The following is a 20,769-nucleotide window of genomic DNA, read 5'->3' as shown; positions in this document are numbered from 1 at the left end:
TTTAGCAGGGAATGAAACATGACTATAGGAATTGGAGATAAACACTGGTTGTTTCCTCACACATATTTTAGGTTATGATTAGAGAAACAGGGAGGATATTATTGTGTACCACTTCTAAGGACTGTCTTGAGTTTAATATTCTTATACATTATTCTGCTTTGTCCACCTCAGATCAGTGTTTTCTCAACCCTTCTAACGTTTTTTAAATGTTCTTTTATTTATTTATATAAATGTTCTTGCCTACTGTATGTGATACCTCTTACCATTTGAAGCAGACTGCTTTGACTAGTTTTTGCCTTTTCAGTTTATATTGTAAGGGTCATATTGAGAATGTTAGTGAATCAAGTTATATTCTATGCTCTATATGCTAGTGGTTTATTACCAAGTAGTGCGAATAATAATGACGTCGGTTAATAGAAATATAGTTTTATTTTTTCATTTCAGTAAATAATTAAAGTGTGTTTACATCATGACATTTTCCTTCAAATACATTCACATCCATGTCTTTTAAACATGTGATCATTAAGGTGAGCTTTAATAATATATACATCGCCTACTATATGTGCATATAACAAAAATCCAGAGTGTGAAAATATAATAATGGCTTTAGAGGGCAGTAGCATTTCTGTTTGACAGAATTTCTTCATCAGCGCCATGGTAACTCCCTGGATGCCAACACTGAAAAGGTAAAAAAAAAAAAAAGTTGTCAGTCAAAACCCGAGTCCCAGCACTCCGTCACAGACTTAAAAACATTAGACCTCTGCTGTAAGGGATTGATATTATGAAGATGTTCATCATAGATGCTTACCTATTGGTTTGTTTAAGCTACGTGTGTCTCTCAGAATCTCTCTGGCTGTGAGGGGGGTTTGAGACCCCGAGGAGAAAAGCCCAGAATCTTCTAAACATAGAGGGGGGAAAATACAGGGTTGCTTTTTATTTTACATATGTACTATGCATTATACAATATACTGTATGCTATTTCAGAGAGTTCAAAGTTTTTTTTTTCACTCCGATAGACTGCAGTAAGATTGTTTGACCACTAGATGGATTCAGAAACCTCTCATAATTACTCCATGTTTTTTCCCCCTGATTTTCAGATTTTCACGCTTCACCATAATCACATGAACACAATAATACAATGAATGTAAGAGCATATTTAACTCCAACCGACTGCACGTTAACATAGCATTTAATGAACAGAAACATCCAACGAAGTACCTGAATCTGTGTCGGTGTCCATCACCAGCTGAGAGACATTGATGATCTCGGAGTCAGCCAATAGATCCTGCTGGCTGGACGCGCTGGCTGGGACTCCCGTCTGCTGGATGAACTGCTGGAGGTTACACTGCCTCAGCTCCTTATTCAGCTCATCCAGCTCCTGGTCCTTCGTCTGTACACGTATGTACACACAGGTTAGTACACTATAGGTGTTATGACTGGAGATTTCTATATAAAACACACTGTTTGCACACTTACTCACTTTTTATGTTCATTGTATGCCTAAGCTAGCTAAGTATGTGTTAATATTTGCTGTGGTTTTAGCCTTTCCTTTGAGAACAATGTGGGGTTTTTGTTTCTCTGGACTACCCTGTTTGCATTACAATCAATGCAAAAGCACAAGAGACTCGATGACCACCCATGGATGATGTCATAACAATCATGAAACACACTGTATCATCAACAGCGCTGTTGCTGAGCAAGTGGGAATGAATGGCATTTCATCATATTTGATGCAAGGACTGTATGACTACTACTCCTGTGGTTAAATGGACAACCACGGCAACCAAATAATACAGTTCTTATGAAAGTCTCTTTGTAAAACAGATGGGTTAACTCATCAGAGTGGTGGTACAGAAAACTGGCATTATATGAAGGGCGATGTCATGTTTACTTTGGACGCATGCTTAGCTTAGTCATCCTCTCCACTGCTAACTGAGTCATCATGCTAATGAACTCTGAACTGACGACTGTTTACAATGCTACGCAACACAGTACAGGGCCTGAGCTAAGCCAAGCATGTCTTGTTGTGGTGGCGGACCAGTGACGGGCTTGGACAGGTGACGTAAGTGCAACAGCCCATGATCTTCCTGTCCTTAAAACACTGTTTGCTTAAAGCTAGAGTGTTCACTTCCAACTATGTGTGGTGTGTTGAGCTTTGGGAAAGGGCCAATGAAGCAGCAATGAAATGAAAAGTCACACTTCATTGGATTAAAGTATAGATTTCCATATTAATTACTGCACAATTCTATCAAAAAAGAACACGAGGATCAGTATATTTCTTCTTGGGTTAGTAATAAATATCATAAGCTAATGAAAGGATCGACTAGTGTTCATTCTAATTGTGTATGTATTGGTTGGTTGCAAGTTTGTTACAGCAACAACAAATGATCTATCTAGTTGACTGTGTTCAAAAACACACAGACTCTAGGGAAGATTCTATCTTGATTCCTGAGTGACAGTACACTGAGGGTGTGACCTCTTATGTCATGACATGAGAGGTCACAGGACATGCCCAAGGTCAGAATTGCTGTCCCTCACCTCCAGCATCCTGTCAGCGGTCTCCAGCTCCTGCTCCGCCTCGCTCAGCGAGCTCCTCAGCTCGGCCTCCTGCCTCTGCCTCCTGTCCAGCTCCGCGCGCACCGTCTCCAGGGAGTCCTGCGTGACCTCCACCTGCCTGAGTCCGTTCCTCTGGCCCCCCCGCTGCTGCAGCTCCCGGAGATCCCTCTCCAGAGTCCCGACCTGGCCGTCACTGTCCGAGAGCCTCTGGGCGTGCTCCTCCAGCAGCCGCACGAGCCGCTCCGCCTCCCTGCGCAGCGCCTCCTCCCGCTCCTCCTCCGCCGCCAGCTCCTCCTCCCAGTGGTCGGTGTGGGCGAGCTCCGCCTTGCTCTGCCTCATCGCCTCCTCCAGTTGATCGAGCTCCTCCAGCAAGTGCGGCGGGAGGGTAGGGGGAGGCGGCTGCTCCCACGTCCACACCTCCTGCTGCACGGAGTCCAGCTGCTCGTCCAGGGCCCGGAGCTCGGCCTGCTGCTGGAGAACTTGCCGGAACAGCTCCTCTTTGGAGGGGAGGGCCGGTGAGGAAGACGTGACAGGAGGAGTAGGAGGGAGAGGAGGAACTGGGGAGGGGGAAGGGGACTTGGCAAGAGACGGGGACGGGGACGCCCCTCTCAGCTCCGGGGAGTCTCTGGGAGGCTTCTTAAAGTGCTTGGGCTTTGTGTGCGGGCCACTGGAGGGGCCAAGGTTGAAGGTGAGGGCCTTCTTGGGCTCCCTGCGTGTCGGGGCTTCAGGGTGGGGGTGTTTGGGGAGTGGGAGGGACAGGAGGGAAGTGGTGCGGTCGGGCGGGGGCGGGGGTTTGTGGCTAATGCTGCTGTCACTGCTGCTGCCACCGCTGCCGCTGGGGCCAGTGCGGCGGAGGATGAACTGGACCTCGTTGCCCAGCTGACCCAGTTTGGCGAGAGTCTCGAGCGGTCGCTCGTCAGCCAGCAGCTGCCTCTCAGTTTCTCGCAGCCTCTGCACCAGGACATACCGACCTGTCTGACCTGTCAATCGCACCGGTAAAGTTATTCCTCAGCCAAAAAGCACTTACACTGATTCACTGATCAGCCAACTCCATTTGTTTGTAATTGTTTATTTATTTTTAACAGCTTTTACTTCGTTCTTAATAACTCAAACAGTAACTCATTTAACAACAAATCTGCAGTGACACCGATCAGAAGAAAATAGAGTGGGAAGGAGAATTGTGCTTACCTATGGCCTGGGCAAGTGCAATGACCACCTGTTGGCAGGTGGTGTCTTCAGATAAGCCACACACCACCCTTAATACGCCATCCACCCACACCTTGAGCTCCATGCTTGGTTGTGGGCCTCACCTACCCAGCTCCGTCGTAGAGCCTATAGGCCTCACTGTGCACGTGTGCTTCAGTGCCTGGACCTTGGCACACTGCTGCGCAATTTTCTGGGCCGCACAGTGGACATAGACTGGACCTCACGGCTTTGTCACAGAGACGGGGCAATGATGTGGAGTGGCATCACATGGCATTTCATGTAGTATGCTGTGGGGAAGATAACATTGTATAGCATTAGAATAAATGTACGTACACAAAAGATAGAACACTCCTTCCAAAATGTGCAATGACAACCTGCGTTTTATTCTGAGAAATACGATGGCCGTATCCTTTGGTGTAGTTCATTGTTATCATTGCTGTTTATTTGCTGTGTTTTTGTCTGTATGCCATTGATAATGAGAACGTGGAGGAAATGTGAGGGGTTTTATTTTGCCTATTTCCTTTTGGCTTGGTCCTCAGATGGTGACATGTGCATGTAAATAAGCAAACAGAGCAAACAGAAGAGGACTAAAGGGAAGCCTTGAGTGTGTACTACCGTAAAACTTCAAACAATAGCCGAGTCCCAAATAGACGCATGTCTCTTTTAAACGCCCGGTATGACTACAGATTTGGGGTTATAGGCCGGTCTCCAACAGAAGCCTGGTCTGTTTTTTTTAGTTTCGAGTTGTATTTATTCTTCTTATACCCGTCAGATCGTCTGGTGGTGGTGATCATCGATGGTACAGATTGCGCACACTAAACTTATAATTGCATGACTGCGGAGGTGAAAGCCAGCTATAGAGTTCCAAATTCTTAACTTTTTTCGACATTGGCCTATGTCCTGCATTATTTAATTAATGGCATTTTGTTAAATTTGCGCACTAGACAACATATTCTATCACGAACTTTCTTTGTTTAGTTTCACTTTCTCTCGCTTCTCCACGTTTCTCCGCGTTTCTCTCAATACCATGGCGGAAAAGAAAAAGACTTGATTTAAATGACATTTAAGCTGACAGTTGTCAAATTTGCCTAACTAAATTCGGGAGAAGCAGCGGCAAGATATTTCTCGGTTGATCCAGAGAGGGTGCGTAAAGGCTGAGCTGTAACTGTCTCCAAAGAGGGAGAGCCCTGTGCATCTGGTCGGGAGCTGCGCAAGCAAAGCAGGCAAGTGGAGGAGAGTGACGAGGAGGAGGAATTCGCAAATCAACTTGTAGCCTAGTTGAGGATCACGGTGATAGCAATTAATAGGATCATTTTTAATCACACGATTGCAGTTGTTTTACAGGGTAGCATTCATTCTTTATTGTTGATGTATTATCAGGGGCAACAAGTTCACAGGCTCGATGGTAACTTGAATTGTTCAGCCCGCTGTCACATCGTTTCGTTATTTTAAGCTGCCAATAATTTAAGACATAGCCTATTATAGTAGGCTAGTTCTAATATGATCTGATTTGTGAAACACATTCGAATTATAGGCTAAATAAAGTAGCCTACCCTACTATAATGTGGTAACCTCCTGATGTCATGCTTTCTGTCTGCTTATGCTATTGGGTAGTTATTTCTAATCCTACAATAAACCTACACTCAACTAACACCACCAAATTAAACGCCTGTCTCATATAGACGCCTGTCTCAAATACACGCCGGTGCATTTTGGCGATTTGGCAAAATAAAAGCCCGGGCTATTGTTTGGAGTTTTACGGTATTTAGAGTCTACACAGTACACACTCAAGGCTTCCCTACACTGTAGACAGTGAGGTATGGTGTGTGGTTTGGGCTTAGGCTGTAGGCAAGATGGACCAGTATACATTGTGCTGTGCTAAAGCTGAGAAAAAGAGGAGAGAGTCAAAAGCTCACTGATGAAACATGTATCCTCTCTCATAGAAATAACCACTGTCACTTAAATAGTCCTCCTGTTTGAAACACTTCCATGGGACGGAACTAGTAAAATCCCACTAACATATGCCTGATATTTTCAAAATGATCTTTCTACAGCAACACAATTAGACTGCAAGCCATTCAGCAAGCCTATCAGTCTATAATACACATTCCAGAAGTATTCTGTGTCCATGAAACCAAAACCAACCGTCTCACAGAACAGTAGTGTTCTTTGTTACATGCACACTGTGCAGCTGGGTATGTGCCACCCATAGCAATGGACCTATACAAGATTTGAACTACGAAACTCTGAATTCAGATGGCAAAAAATATCCACAAATACACAATACACTAATAACTATATAATTATATACTATTAACTATTAACTATATAATAGCAATAGCTGCCTATGTTTCACCACACAACATAACTTCCAACTCTATTACTATACAGCTCAACTGTGTCCTCCTGATACAGGAGTCGCAGAATACCTGTTGATTGATGTCAGAAAAAAAGCTTGAAGGAGACACTAGAAAAGTCTTTAGTCCCTAAAATCTGTTATTATAACGTAGTGGTCACTACTATCTGTCCTCCTGCAAGACCTTTTGCATCAGCACAAGACACAAAAGATCCATTCTGTGTTAAGGAAGCAATGTCATTTAGCATTTGCCCCAGCTATGCCCTTGTCAGTCATCTGATTCTCATGACCATGTAATCTAACACTATGTTTAACCAGCGAGCTTACAGGACCAGTTGTATGCCTGTATAAGGTTGACATGAGAATAACTTCCTTTTACCATAGGAAGTAAACAACTCTGTAATTTCCTCATGTGCACAGAGAAGCACCCAAAACATAAAATTCCCCTGTGAAATGTTTTGTTTTGATATCGGTATTGCAGTATTACTGCCAGCAGCATTGTGAAGCTATGGGCACATGCCTAGCCAGACTTAAGCTAAAAAGTAGAGCTCAAAGTAATCCGCCCAAAAAGTGTTTTGATATGACAAATCATGTCATTATTATTTTTTTTTTCTATCTCTCCGCCATTGTGGCCACTCAAAATGTCATACAGTACAACATACAGTAACATCCCTGATTACAAATACTGGTTCTCAACCTGACCATGAGCTCTCTGATTGTCCCATACAAACAGTCTGCTGAGACCGTCCTGCTTTTTTTACAATGCCCCTCTGTCACTTAACATGATGTCATCATCAACCCTGTCATCGTTCTCATATTCTCTAGCTCAGAGACAAAGGCCTCAGTCACATCTACATAATGAGCTAGCAATGCGGTTGTAATTTATGGGAATACTTGTTTTTCCAAGAGGGTTATTACGTCTAATTAGGCTGATATGAGTTATCAAAAATACTTCCACCAGCTCACCTGTCATTCACTCAGCAGAACATTATATACTTCATGAGGTACCCAGAATTGCGAAAACCATGTGTGTGTATTTGTGTGTAGGTGTGAGACCTTTAAATGAAGCTAGCAGCCTGGGGCAATCATCAACCAATACATACATTCCTATGGTGGTAGTCACAGTGCAAACACACACACACACACACACACACACACACACACACACACACACACACACACATAGGCCTACACACATACACACACATATACATACCAGTGTGTTCAAACCATGAACAGTAGACTACTGTAGAAATGGAAAAAAGGTCTCGTCTGTTCATATTTTATATCACTGGTTCTCAAAGTTACACATTTCACCAATATAACAAGCAAACATTTAACTTGTAAAATTCACTCAGGTCATGAAGAACCAGTCCTACTGCTAATTAGTTTGACTTACTGGTGAGCTAGCTAGCTGATGAATGAGGAGAAATAGTTATGCCAAATCCAAAATTTGCAAAAGACCTATTTTGACACCTGCCAGAAAACACATGATAGTGGACAGCTTCAATTCAAATGGCATGCTTAATTGTTAAGAGTGCTAAGAGGGGTCCTGTAGATAATCCTCTACATTTAACACGATTTAGCATCATATGGTCCCTGACTTAGCTCTTCCTTATTTGCCCAAGAAATCATACGAATTAACATAATGTGACTTACTGAACAAAAACACTTTTTACAATGTGTCTTTGTCTTTCGACAAACAGGAAAAAACTATTGTCACCACAAGCCTGAATTACAACATCTAAGAGGAATGTTAATAATTCTTATAATCCCTGAAACCTACCGACATTTGAGCTGCTTTAAAACACATACACACACCATACCTTTAAGCTGTGTCAATAGCTAACCTTAGGTAAACATTTACAGTCGTCACCCGCTGGGTATTTCACAAGAGTAAACTTCCAGCCACATAACCTTACTAGTATCTGACTGCCACCCTTCTGCTGAATAACCTAAGGGGCAAGACCTGCCTTCAGTAGGCCTATAGCAGACTTGTGCTGCAAGACTGAATGAAGACCGATTTCGGTGGCCTATTCTCTCCCTCTTCCTTTTTCACAATCCCTCCATTCGTATTCTTCTGTTTTCGGTCTTTGATATCTGCACATACTATATTACGTGTGTTTGTGTGTGTGTGTGTGTGTGTGTGTGTGTGTGTGTGTGTGTGTGTGTGTGTGTGTGTGTGTGTGCACATCTGATATAGAGGAAGAGGAGCAAGGGATATCTCCAACAAAGGGACTGTCTGTTTTGAGAGCTTCTCTTCGATATGAAGCACAATGCTGGTTTCTCAGATGCATTTGGTCATCTCCAATTACTAATCTTCTCTTCACTGTAAAACATCTGTCCTCTGCCCTGCAGATGTCCAGATTAATCTCAGAGTAGTCTTCTCAGATCTCAATATCAAAAGTCCTGTCACTGAATAGTAGCATCCCTTGCTTGGGTTTAAGGCTAAGGAACCTAATACGTCACATGAGAAACCTTCATACATACAGTATAATCCCCAAAATCTTGCGTTATGCATCTTACAGTAACCTCATGGAAATAGCTTCCAGTGTGTAAAAGCCGAGCTGAAGTAATAACCTGCCTGTTAACAACCCCCCCATTGTTCAGCAGTCACATCACTGTAGCCTATCATAAAACACTAATGATATATCAGAATAATGATGTGACCAATCACGCTACAACTCCTGTTCAACTCAACTGTTGCTATTGCAAAACATCAAAACAACAACATACTGTGTATGATCTTTTCCAACAATGTCAACAATTCAGAAATATATTACCAGCCTTTTCCATCATAACATTATGAAATTATAAAAAGATGACATTATAAAAGATCAATGACTTACTGTCCTACTGAGGATATGATATGTCGAGCTTGAATGTTCTTCTAATTCTTGAAAATCTTCTTATTTAAAGACTGTGGGGCATATTGCTTTAGTCCATTCCAGAGGGATAGAAATGATAACACCCTGAATCCCAAATTTCTTTTGTCTTGCTTTTGCTGTGAGCTGAGGAAGAGTTCTACACTTTCCTACACTTTTAGTCCAACTGAGATTTGCACTGACGGCACACACATTCACTTTGTGTTTTTGCCGACTTTGAATGTGGAACTGGATAAACAGGTTCACACGCTCACCCTACCTAAAAAGACCTATTACACTGGCAGTGTGTGTGGGGGTGCACTTGCGTCTTTATCTAGGTATGACCTCGGGATATATAGATTTACGAGGGCCACATTTTAGCAAATAATGAAGACACTTCTAAGATCTCATAATCTTGTGTTGAGTTGTTGTGTTGTTCAGAGGGAATCTGTTGCTAAGGGACAATACTGTATGACCTTGTTGTGAATCTACAATTTATTTATTAGCACACAGGCACAGCATACACTAAAACTAATTATACCCCACGTAGTTGACAAGAAAAATTATCTGAGGGAATTAATTGTTTTGAGGTGAACTCATTAAAGATGAAAAAGTCAAACCCCTCTCCTTAAACAACAAGGAAACTTCATGGATAGTTATTGGAGTGAATCGCATTCCATTGCTTCAGGCTGAGATATTGAGTTGAAGTCAGTAACTACACTAAAACAATTCACCAGACCCATGACCCTGTTGGAAATCCTTTTACCACTGCTTGTCTAGTGGCCAGAGGCAAGAGCTTTGAGTTGAGTGATAAAGCAGGAAGTGCATTGCAGACGTGGAGGAGCAGAACCAGCAGTGTAGAGAGTGGACGGCTTCTCACACGAGTATCGGCTTTCAGCCGGACCAGCCGAGCTGCGTCAGGCTGATACTGTCCCATCAGCCAATGACCCGCTGCCGCAAGCCAGTCTGCCACATTCCTCTTTTGTGTGCAGAGGGCAGAATCAGAGCTCTCTCTCTCTCTCTCTCTCTCTCTCTCTCTCTCTCTCTCTCTCATACTTCCCCTCAGAGCTTACAAAGAAAAAAAGGAGAGTAGCAAGCATGGCAAGCTTTGGTATGCAGAGTTTCAGGTACCTCCATCTCATACCTTTTGCAGGGGAGTGTCACTCAGACACTCACATAGAGGAAACACATGAAAAGATAACCTACATTGTTTACCCATGACAAGGAACACTGATATGAAGCTAGTTTCATTTGGAGTACATCCAGATAAATAGTGTCCTTTGAAACATATTCACACATGGTAACACATTAACTATACAAAGCGTGCTGTTTTCAAATGAAAATAGCATTTCATGAGTTGCGCCCCCCCCACCCCCATCCCCCCGCCCCTATGGGTTTACATTCACAGGTGTTCACATTCCTCTGCATTCCCAGTAACATGAGGTTTGTTTTGCCATCTTAAGAAGGTAGCCACTGACATTTCTTGTTTGTGCAATGCTCTTTATCTACCCATGAAATCAGCATGGGAAAAATACTACCTCAATAGATAGATAGATAGATAGATAGATAATATCTGCAATGCTAGCTTTCTGTGTCATATCCTCTGCAAATTCCCCTTTCTACAAGAAAAGGTTATAGGTTGGATGGTTAAGGAAGCAGATGATGTCTGACATACAAATTAAATTATTCTTTCATAAGTTTTGAGAGAAACGATATTTTCAAATTAAGTAAATATTGTGAATGAAATGCTTAATGCTATTATCCTGTCATACATTGACTTTAAATATGCAATATTAGAGCACGCCAATCTGACCTACATTTTGACCTACACAAGTATATTAGGGCGTTAACAGTTCTTTTTTAAAAAATGCATTCGATCATTTGATTTCTTATCTGAACGTCAACGCCAATGGGATTTGAACAGCTGGGTGGAGATTTCAAAAAGTCAAACATTCAAAGACATCTCAAATTTGACCTGAGAATGTCGCCATCATCTGCTATAAATACAACAATACTCTATAAAACAATTCAGCGGAAGGAAAGAACTTCTCGTGTCATGGTTTATGACACTGTGGTTTCTCATTGATTTTCCTGTTATTGAAAACCTGTGCTGATTGACTTGCTCATAAATACGTCACTATGTCCACAAGCCAACAGCCTGAGTTTGGAGATCCCTTTTGACACAAAACAGGCAGATTTCCAACACATGATCTAAACTGAATCCATCATCCACCCAAGTTTTTCCTGCCTTCATTCTGACCGGAGTTCTGTGTGAAAGAATGGTATCGTATGACTATGCTAGTCAAACCCTACACAAACACACAAACACTTATCAGCCTAATACATGATAGTAGCCTACAGTACAGGAGGATGTATAGAACAACTTTGAACGATTTCTGCTTTAAAGCGACAACAACAGGTGTAGTCATGGGAGACAGAAATGAACTCAAATAATTGATTCCCTGTAATGCCATAGAATTCTGCTCTCACCTGTTTAATGAAAGTCCTGGGTCCTCCGTCCTAGTTGTCCGTCAGCACACTCAAGGCAAAGTTCAGACACTAACAGCTGTGTACCTGCCTGTTCAAGAGCTTGAAGTGCCTTTCTGAGTGTCAAAGTGGTGAATGGGAATTCGTGTCTCAGTGTCCTCACCACCTATATTACTATTTCATGTCCTGTGGCAAAATCTCTCTCGCTCTCTCTCCCCCCTTCTCTCTGTCTGACCCAAGAGCACACACCTGTCTGCTCCACGGTCAGGACTCCACCTTGCTGCATTGTAGGCTGTCTCCTCCCCCTTTCTGTTTTTTTTTTACCACCTCTCTCTCTCTCTCTCTCCTTAGTGGACATGTTTAAAGCTTTAGTGGAAGCAAAATGTTGATGCATTGCAATTTTTTGAAGTGTTAAAAGTAAAAAACTCTTTCTCTCTCTATTGTGTGAGGATAATACATGTGAAGCGGATATTGATGTTAGAAATAGGATAAGATAGGACAATTGTGTACCTGTAGGTGACTAATCTCTCAGGATATTTAACTACCCCCTCACATACAGTATAGCATCACCGATAACCAAAATTCACTGTTAAAACACACATCTACACAGTCTCTGATGGACAACAGGTTTTAGCATTCCAACACCACGGCAGGAATCCTGTGAGATTAGTCACCTACAGTCGCACAATCGTTTACTAACAACAAACACATGCAAATGCAAATTTCTATACACCCTCTCTCTGGCTCTATCTCTATATCTATCCCAAACATTTACTTAAAGATTAACCACATGAATGTGTGTGTTTGGGTGTTTATATATACACACATGTTGGTAAATTGTGCTTTTACAACAATAAACAGATAAAGTGCAATGTCTCCAGATGAACAGTGAGGCATAAATGCACGTTTGACATTATATGTGCCACACTATACAGCTATCCACAAGTATCATATCTCTGCAGAACATGCATGTACTCATGCAGTTTGACACATGTTCTTATACACGGATGTAAGGGAATGTATAGACTTTGTATTTTGGTAGTTGAATGAAGGACAGTGTGCTGCTCAATGAACCATCACAAATGAAATCCTTTCTGTGTTTTACATGCAGCTCAAGATCAATGTGATGACTATATAGACTAGTTCAGTCTGGAGGACTTTTCTAATCACATGGGGAGCATTAGAGATTAAAATTAAATTACAAGGCAAAGTCTTGTGTCTTCACCATATATAATGAACTCTATATACTGATTCTCCAAGTGCATATTTCATAAGTGAAAATGCAATTTTCTGAAAATATAACGGTGTTGATCCTACATAATTCCTTTATAGTCCGTGAGCCAGAGGGGTTGGCCGTTACCGAAAAAGTGGCAAAGGCTACCATACCTTTTCTGAAAGCCTGGAATCTCAGCTTTTCAATGATGTATGATGGCCATCTGACAAAAGTAGCTGTTTTGAGTTATGATGCATAATGTAAACTAAGGTTGAAGAAATAATGCGTATAAATCAAGCAGAACACTGAAATATTTTATTTTGTTATGTTTGGTATCATTTTAAAGGGGAGACTCTGAGCTTTCATTTAAATCCTTTTGTGAACATTTTGGATAAGTACAGCCAACCCTGGAGCTCTTCAAACCTTTAATCACACACATTTTCCTGCCATTTCCCTGCCATCTTTTGTCTTTTAATCCTGTGGCACCTGGGAGCATCAGAGAAACAAAATCCAAACACTGAAATACTGGCATGACCCTAAGGATTCAGAAAATGTATCATTTACCCATATTATCTGATTTGGAGGGGATGATTTTCCGTCTTATATCAGACATGGCGTTTTTTCAAAGACATAAACAGTAGTGTACTATTACCCTTAAGGTTAATTTGTTGATATGTCGAGTTGAAAATCTGAGGTAAATATATTTGAAATAATAATTATTGATACAGATAATTTTGAAAAAGTTGTTATACAGTGCAACACACTGACATGAGGAGTGACACAGTCCCTCTTCCATGAGCAGGACAGAAACTCAAGTACTGCTTGTGGACCAATGGAGACATTGAACCAGTCTATGGAGAGCTGTAAGTCACCATCTTGGTCCAGTCTAGACCACCCATGCTCAACTGGGGAAGGAACTTCAGGGTTGTTCTCGAGGCATCTTCTCCAGATAGCACCTTGATAGTTAGCTCTGAGACCGTGCTTCCTGAGAGAATCCGAGCATGGAGTTAACTGCCAGGATTCTACGCCTTTCTTTGCACAAAAAAGTGCATACTTAATTTCATTGATGTTGGTGATTCTGGACTTGGAGCTGTACATTTGACATGTGAACTCCTTTAAGGATGCATACAACTCAGGTGTCATTGCCCAGTCTGCCCCAACCTTCTGAAAGGTCTCACAGAAGTTTTCATTCTTCTGAAAAAGTTTTAGGGCTGACACTTGGCCTGCAAATGCACTTACAGTATCGCAGCCTGTATATACGTGTATTTTCTTGCCTGAGAACAAGGCATTCATTTTTTAATGTAAATTCCAAGAAAGTGGGGACCTGATATAAATGATATGTGGTGGATATGTATTAAGGACCTTTTTAACTATCTAAAAATGCTGAGAATGCTGAATAACAACTTTTTCAAAATTATCTGTATCAATAATTATTATCTAAAATATATTTACCTCAGACTTTCAACTCGACATATCAACAAATTAGCCAAGGGTAATAGTACACTACTGTTTATGTCTTTGAAAAAACGCCATCTCTGATACAAGACTGTAAATCACCCCCTCCAAATCAGATAATATGGGTAAATGATATATTTCCTGAATCCTTAAGGTCATGCCAGTATTTCAGTGTTTGGATTTTGTTTCTCTGATGCTCCCAGGTGCCACAGGATTAAAAGACAAAAAAATGGCAGGGAAATGGTAGGGAAATGTGTGTGATTAAAGGTTTGAAGAGCTCCAGGGTTGGCTGTACTTATCCAAAATGTTCACAAAAGGATTTAAATGAAAGCTCTGAGTCTCCCCTTTAAAATGATACCAAACATAACAAAATAAAATATTCCAGTGTTCTGCTTGATTTATACACATTATTTCTTTAACCTTAGTTTACATTATGTGTCATAACTCAAAACAGCTACTCTTGTCAGATGGCCATCATACATCATTGAAAAGCTGAGATTCCAGGCTTTCAGAAAAGGTATGGTAGCCTTTGCCACCTTTTCGGTAACGGTTTCCATAATTTGAGGCCCTGGCTCACGGTCTATTAGTTCAATTCAAACAGGGCCAGGAAAAGGATTTTAAAATAACATTCAAATTTGATTCTGATGTTCACGAAAATAAATAAATAAAATGTTTCACAGAAATGTTTAATTGAAACAAACTTTGATACACAACAAGATATTAAATAAGCAAAAGAGATAATGCACTGACTCACCCTCCTTGGGTTGCATTGAGGACCATCACAGTATGAAAAAAGTGGGAGAAAAAGGTAAAAAGAGGAGAGTGATAGATGAAACAGACTGTGGTGTGACAGGGTAATAAGAGGATGAGGAAAAGAAGACTTTGGAGAGGGGAGCTAGCTCCTTGTGTCTCCTTGGAGACAAATGCTTTTTCAAAAGGAGCAGCCAATGACAAACAGACCTGTGCTGTGCTCACACACAAGAGGTCATGTGACCAAGTTGCTGTCTCTCACCTACAGAAAACAAGCATAGTGGAAAGAGAGAGAGAGAGAGAGAGAGAGAGTATGTTGTGTGTATGACATTTAAATGTTTATTGGATGATAATGATATAGTTGGCGGTGACATTTTAAGTAAGACCGGAATATGCATTCACAATTGAATAGCATATGGCCTTAGGGGGCAACTTTGCTCCATGATTTTTGTGCCATAAACTGAGACAAATTGAAGTATTTTTTTACTTAAAGTGCATTACCTTGCTATTCTTCAGTTTGTCACCATTTTGTGAGATTTTATAGACCAAACAAGTACATTAATTGTGAAATTAGTCGAATATTATGGACAAATGAACTTATGAAAATACTTGTTAGTTGCAACCCTGATCAATTAAAATGATCAAATCAAATTACTTAATTAGTTTTACAATTTGCTATGGCATCATGAATGAAAGCAACATGTAGGCCTAGCTATTTTAAATGATGGCTTCAAACTCAATTTGAGCTTGCTCTTTATGTTAACAAACAAAGGTTACAACGGTCTCTTCTCCTGACTTCTGTACAATTCTTGATTCGGACATGCCACGATGCCTTAGCCTGGATGCCAGACCGAAGTTGAGTATGACGTCGTCAGGCTAACGATGCCTTGCTTCCCTGTAAGATATCTTAAAATGCAGCGTTTCGGACACAGCCAATGAATTCTCCAAGCTCAAAGACCCGCATTCCCCCTCCTGACAATTGCACTCATTGATGCACTTTCTAAATGTCACTACTTTTGTCACTTTCTATTTTCTTCACTCTTACTGCACTCTATCTTTTTTTAGAATTTTAGAATTGTTGGTAGAATTGCTGTAAAAAGCTTAAAATGTTGACCATGTTGTAAGTCGCTTTGGTTAAAAATTGTCAGCCAAATGTCATGTAATGTTGAACAAATTGCCTGTATGCTTTGCATAATACCTTGTAGTGACAACTTTTGGTGATTCTAGTAAAGTTGGGATCTGGGTGAACATGGTTCAATAGCACCTATTGCTTAACCCTCATGTTGTCCTAAAATCTTACGACGTTCGTTGTCCTTGGGGTCAATTTGACCCCAGCTACAAAAAACTCTCAAAAATGATTAAAATTATTTTTTTTACCCAATTTTTTTTGTGGTAGGTACTTAACAAGAGTGTAATAACCACTATCAAAAGCCCTACAAAACAATCCCACCCCCCCACACCCCTTTATGAACCCTGGAACCCTGACTGGCAATATGGCCAATCCAGTGTCAACAGCCCAAAGGCTGACTTTTTGGACTTTTTCAGACCTGCCAAAATAACTTATATGTAATATGTACTTGTATATGAAATAATGATAATAGCTACATGTTCTCATACTATTACAATAATAATATCCATAATTTGTCAAATATTCATTTTCATCATGTTTCATAAAAATGGGGTCAAATTGACCCCAATACCACCAACGTAACTATTTTTTTTACAGGACATTGGAAACATATTTTTGTGCAAATTTCATGTTTACTCTGTTGTACCCTTCAAATAAGGAAAAGTCATGAAACTTGAAGCAAAACAAAAAAAGTGAACCATATATTTTATGATGTTAAACACTGCTTGGGGTCAAATTGACCCCAAGGACAACATAAGGGTTAACTCCTGCTTTGGGAATTTGGCAACGGAGGCCTATATTTTGGTGGTAACTTTTTTTTAGTTGTAATGATGACTTGCTGAGTTGACTTGGAGGTACAAGAAATTATTTATCCTGGCCCTGGGCAGTGTGTTGTCAGGAAGTACATTGGGGTGTTTTGTGAATCTGGTCAAGTTGGAAATTGATAGGGACCCTAATGACTAATGTTCTTGTTCTTTCTTAACTAAATAATAATCTCAAATCAGACTGTGTCTGAATTCATTTTTATTGCAAACACCTGTATTTGTTTTTAGCCTAAGAAAAAAAAGTCAGATCAGTTAAAAAAAAAAACACAAATATACCAACATTATGAATAGCCTTACCTAAGCACATTGATGTTTTTCATGTTTCATGTTTCCAACACATCCTTTTTGTCTGTGCACCTGCCTTAACAGCATCAATATGAAGCTTCGTCCATGCGTAATGTGCTAGGTTTCACCTTTATCCGTTCCCATGTCAGACAGTCTTGTTCCCATGTCAGTCTTTTTTTGGCCTACAGGACACTGACTGGATCTGCTCCCTACTATCTTAATTCAATGATCAAGATGTATATCCTCAACCACTCACTGCTGTCTGATGAGCATCTGATGTTTAAGCACTTAGTTTATTAAGCGTTTCTCATGCATTATGATTTGTGCATTGTAGTATTTATACATTTTCATTAGGTTATTGATTGAATTGACATTGTTGTTTATTGCTGTTCTGCTTTAGCCTGGCAAGCCAAACTATAATTTGCGTCTAGATTTCTAGGCTAGTTCTGCTTGGTTAAGTCTCACCAACTTTTTAATTGTTTACTATTAAATGTAACTGTTGTTGCTATTTGTAAGTCGTTTTGGACATAAGTGTCTGCTAAATACCAACCATAACTTGGATAACAAACTACAGGTAGGCCTACATGGAGCTGTTGTTGTCAGCGCTGTCATGTCATCTATAGGCTTGATTGGGTGTAATAATAGCTTAAATTCATTCCACAAAACAGTCATTGCAAGCTTGGAGTGAAGTTGAACTCAATGAGATGAATATGCTGCCCTCTGCTGGCACCCATAAATTACTTTAATACCACCAGCTGAAGGACTCAAAACAGCCTGGGATGAATGCTCTGAGAATAATAGCAGACAGCCTCCCCAAATATTTTTTTCTGTATACCCAGAGAATGTGCGCTCATTAAAGCATGCTTTCATTATAAGATTGTGCTCTCAATTTAGTAAATCAAGCACACTTTTTATAGTGTGCTCATTTGAATAAGTGCACTCATTTTTTCTAATTTCTGCACAAATTACTGAAACAAGCACTCAATTTACTGAATTGAGCACACAATCTAAAATGAGACCACACAATTTAGTAAATTGTGTGCACAATTCAGTAAAATTAGTACACATTCTCTTAATAAAATAAATCTTGCAGACGCCTCCCGGGGCTCTGTACCACAATCTTGTACTGTTCAGTAAGAAGCAGCTGATTATATTTTCCCTATGTTTCCCTTTCTATCACAGAGTAGCTTGACATTTCTCAGTGAAACTTAATTTGTTTAGCATGTCCCAGTATTTATTTCATACCCATGTGTCATATAAGTGATGTGATGTCCTGCAATCAGGAATTAATGTGTTTCAGAAGAACAGATCTGTAGAGTCATATCCTTTTTTAAAGGTTGAATGGGACTTCACCAACTGGGCAACTTTCACTTTTTAAGAATGTACTGAACCTTGGGTCACCCCCTATTCTGATCTTGCTATCTAGTTAGTATTGTTTATGGTATTTTCTCCCATGACAGTCCCTAGAAAGTGGCTCTCAACATAAGTAGCCTAATGCGTGACCTACTGTCAATGGTATACCACTTTTCCACTGGGATTGGGAATAGTCTAGACTGTCATTAGTTTTATGAACATTGAGTTTGACATTTTCGATAACCTCCTCTAATTATAATTGATTGTCTCTCTAATTGATTGAATATGGTTGAATTGTTGTCGTTTTAGGCCAGAAACATGCAATATGAACCAAGGGAAAAATACATCTCAGGCACAATGTTGATAGCAGCAGGCTACCGCTTGGAAGATCTACAGTATTTAAGTGCAGTAGGCTATATAGGCCTATCGGATTCGAAGATAGGAGGATACAAATGGGTGATTCCCAGTTAATAAATAACCTTGCACTTATGTCAATAGCTACATAAAAATCATTTTAAGCAATGAAGAGTTTCTCTCTGCATATGTTCTTTCTGGTAATACACTCTGAACTCACAGCTGACCCTAATCTTAGCAATTGTGCTGAGGGGTGTAAACTAAAGGTTACGACCGTAACCCCGGTTCTCTGATAGCATGAGTGAGCACTATGGGACACGCCCCCTCGCGGGTTCCCCAGAAGCCAAATATCATTACGCCAGCCACACTGACGTATGCGACGTGGAGGAGGTACGCCCATAGATATATATAGCACTATGTATGCCCACCACCCTTATAATCCACGGCCTCAGTCTAGCTAAACCAACCTCTTCTCGCCACCGGCTATCAGAGAACCGGGGTTACGGTCGTAACTAGGGTTGGGCATCGAAAACTTATGCGGTTTAAAAACTTTGGGTTTAACTTATCAATTCCATCGACATCGTACGTCTTTTTTGTTATCGATTCCCTTAAAGGTTGGGTACGGAATTAGCAAAACGGACGGCAGAGTTTGAACATATACAACCTCAAGTCCCGCCCTCCATGCACGAGCGACAATTCAAATGCGCAGCGCGAGAGCGAGCCAGGCTAAATGAAATGCCAGCCTGGCGTCTACAGCACTATGAGCTCTAGTCTCCATACAATCACTCACATCAACTTCCCCAATTACATTCTTTATTCACCTCCAAAGGGTTGTAGTACATATGGTTCAGTAGCCATAGGTGTGTAGCCTATATTTGAACAGAATCTGGTTTGTTCTTACCAGGGCGATTATCTCCTGAAATATCCAAGTTCAGTGCTGGCCCGTTGGTTCGCCTATTCCACCGTAGCTCCAAGCTGTTAAGTTTCGATTTCATGTTTACAGCACTCTTCGTGTCACGGTAAAATGTAATTTTTGCTACATAGCTTATTTATTGCGTGGGTGATTGAGTTTCCGTAGATATCCGCTGCATTAGTTAGTTTGTATAGAAATGAAGTGACACATACAACAAGAGGGGAACATGGACGTGCAGCAGCAGGCAGTTGGTTTCGTTTCAGCACTGACTCGCGGTCACGACTCACCAGCTTTCGAAAGGGTCGCGCGCGGTGGGGAGGAGGAAGAGGAGTAAGACGTTAGATTGACGAACGAGCTGTGAAATGATGGTATGGGGTGAGGAATTCTATTGGCTGGAGTTTTTCGAGCCCTGCCCGTTCCGCAGATGATTGACGTGTTTAATTTACATTTCAGTGCTTCCAACTTAGTGGCTATAAGTGGGTTAGGAATAGGATTTCAAGTGATTTTGCAAAAATGGCCAACAAAGCTCATTCCATACCCTACCTTTAACGATTCCCTCAACCTGCATGACGTCAGACTTTTTCCGGTTTTCCTGAAATGTTGTGTTACTACACGCCCTCTGCGACGACTCAGCCTACTACAAGTCAACCCGAGAGGAGGAAAAGATCCAAAGTCTGGCTCCATTTCACTAAAAGTGATGAAAATTCTGCCGTCTGCAACCAGTAGGGGAGAGAGGGGTAAGATGAGCTGAGGGGTAAGGGGAGCCATACCCTTTTTCTAGGATAGCCTACGGTAAACACATTTAATTCTCTGACAGCATTCTAAGGGGGAGGGGAGATATTTGGAATAATGTGTTTTTTTGCTCTTTGAGTGAATGCCATGTTTGTCCAGAAGTAAGATGATTTAGAGAAAACAAGAATAAAACAACATTTAGACACATTATATCTGAGATGGTGCCTTTATAAGCTATTATATGAGGGCTAATCAAAATGACAAATCTTAGCCTAGCTTGTCATGAGAAGCA

The 20,769-nt window shown here is 40.9% G+C and overlaps 1 protein-coding gene across 3 annotated transcripts; it reads right to left on the bottom strand.

Moving 5' to 3' along the window:
- Positions 1-410: 410 nt before the first annotated feature.
- On the bottom strand, positions 411-11,713 carry LOC134095673 (ras association domain-containing protein 7-like). 3 transcript variants are annotated; one of them, XM_062549331.1, is made up of 6 exons: positions 11,473-11,713; positions 3,745-4,049; positions 2,539-3,536; positions 1,219-1,390; positions 809-898; positions 411-678 (listed from the first exon to the last, which is right to left on the bottom strand). In XM_062549331.1, exons 2-6 carry the CDS (start codon positions 3,845-3,847, stop codon positions 647-649), a joined length of 1,395 nt encoding a protein of 464 aa, XP_062405315.1. In that variant the 5' UTR covers positions 3,848-4,049; positions 11,473-11,713; the 3' UTR covers positions 411-646. The 3 variants fall into 3 exon arrangements, with proteins under 3 accessions (XP_062405315.1, XP_062405317.1, XP_062405316.1); XM_062549333.1 differs by having other exon boundaries at positions 809-895; XM_062549332.1 differs by lacking the exon at positions 11,473-11,713 and adding an exon at positions 8,968-9,322.
- Positions 11,714-20,769: the final 9,056 nt, after the last annotated feature.

The sequence above is a fragment of the Sardina pilchardus genome, chromosome 11, assembly GCF_963854185.1.
Source record: "Sardina pilchardus chromosome 11, fSarPil1.1, whole genome shotgun sequence".
Classification (NCBI taxonomy): Eukaryota; Metazoa; Chordata; class Actinopteri; order Clupeiformes; family Clupeidae; genus Sardina; species Sardina pilchardus.
This window is presented reverse-complemented; position numbering and strand designations above follow the sequence as displayed.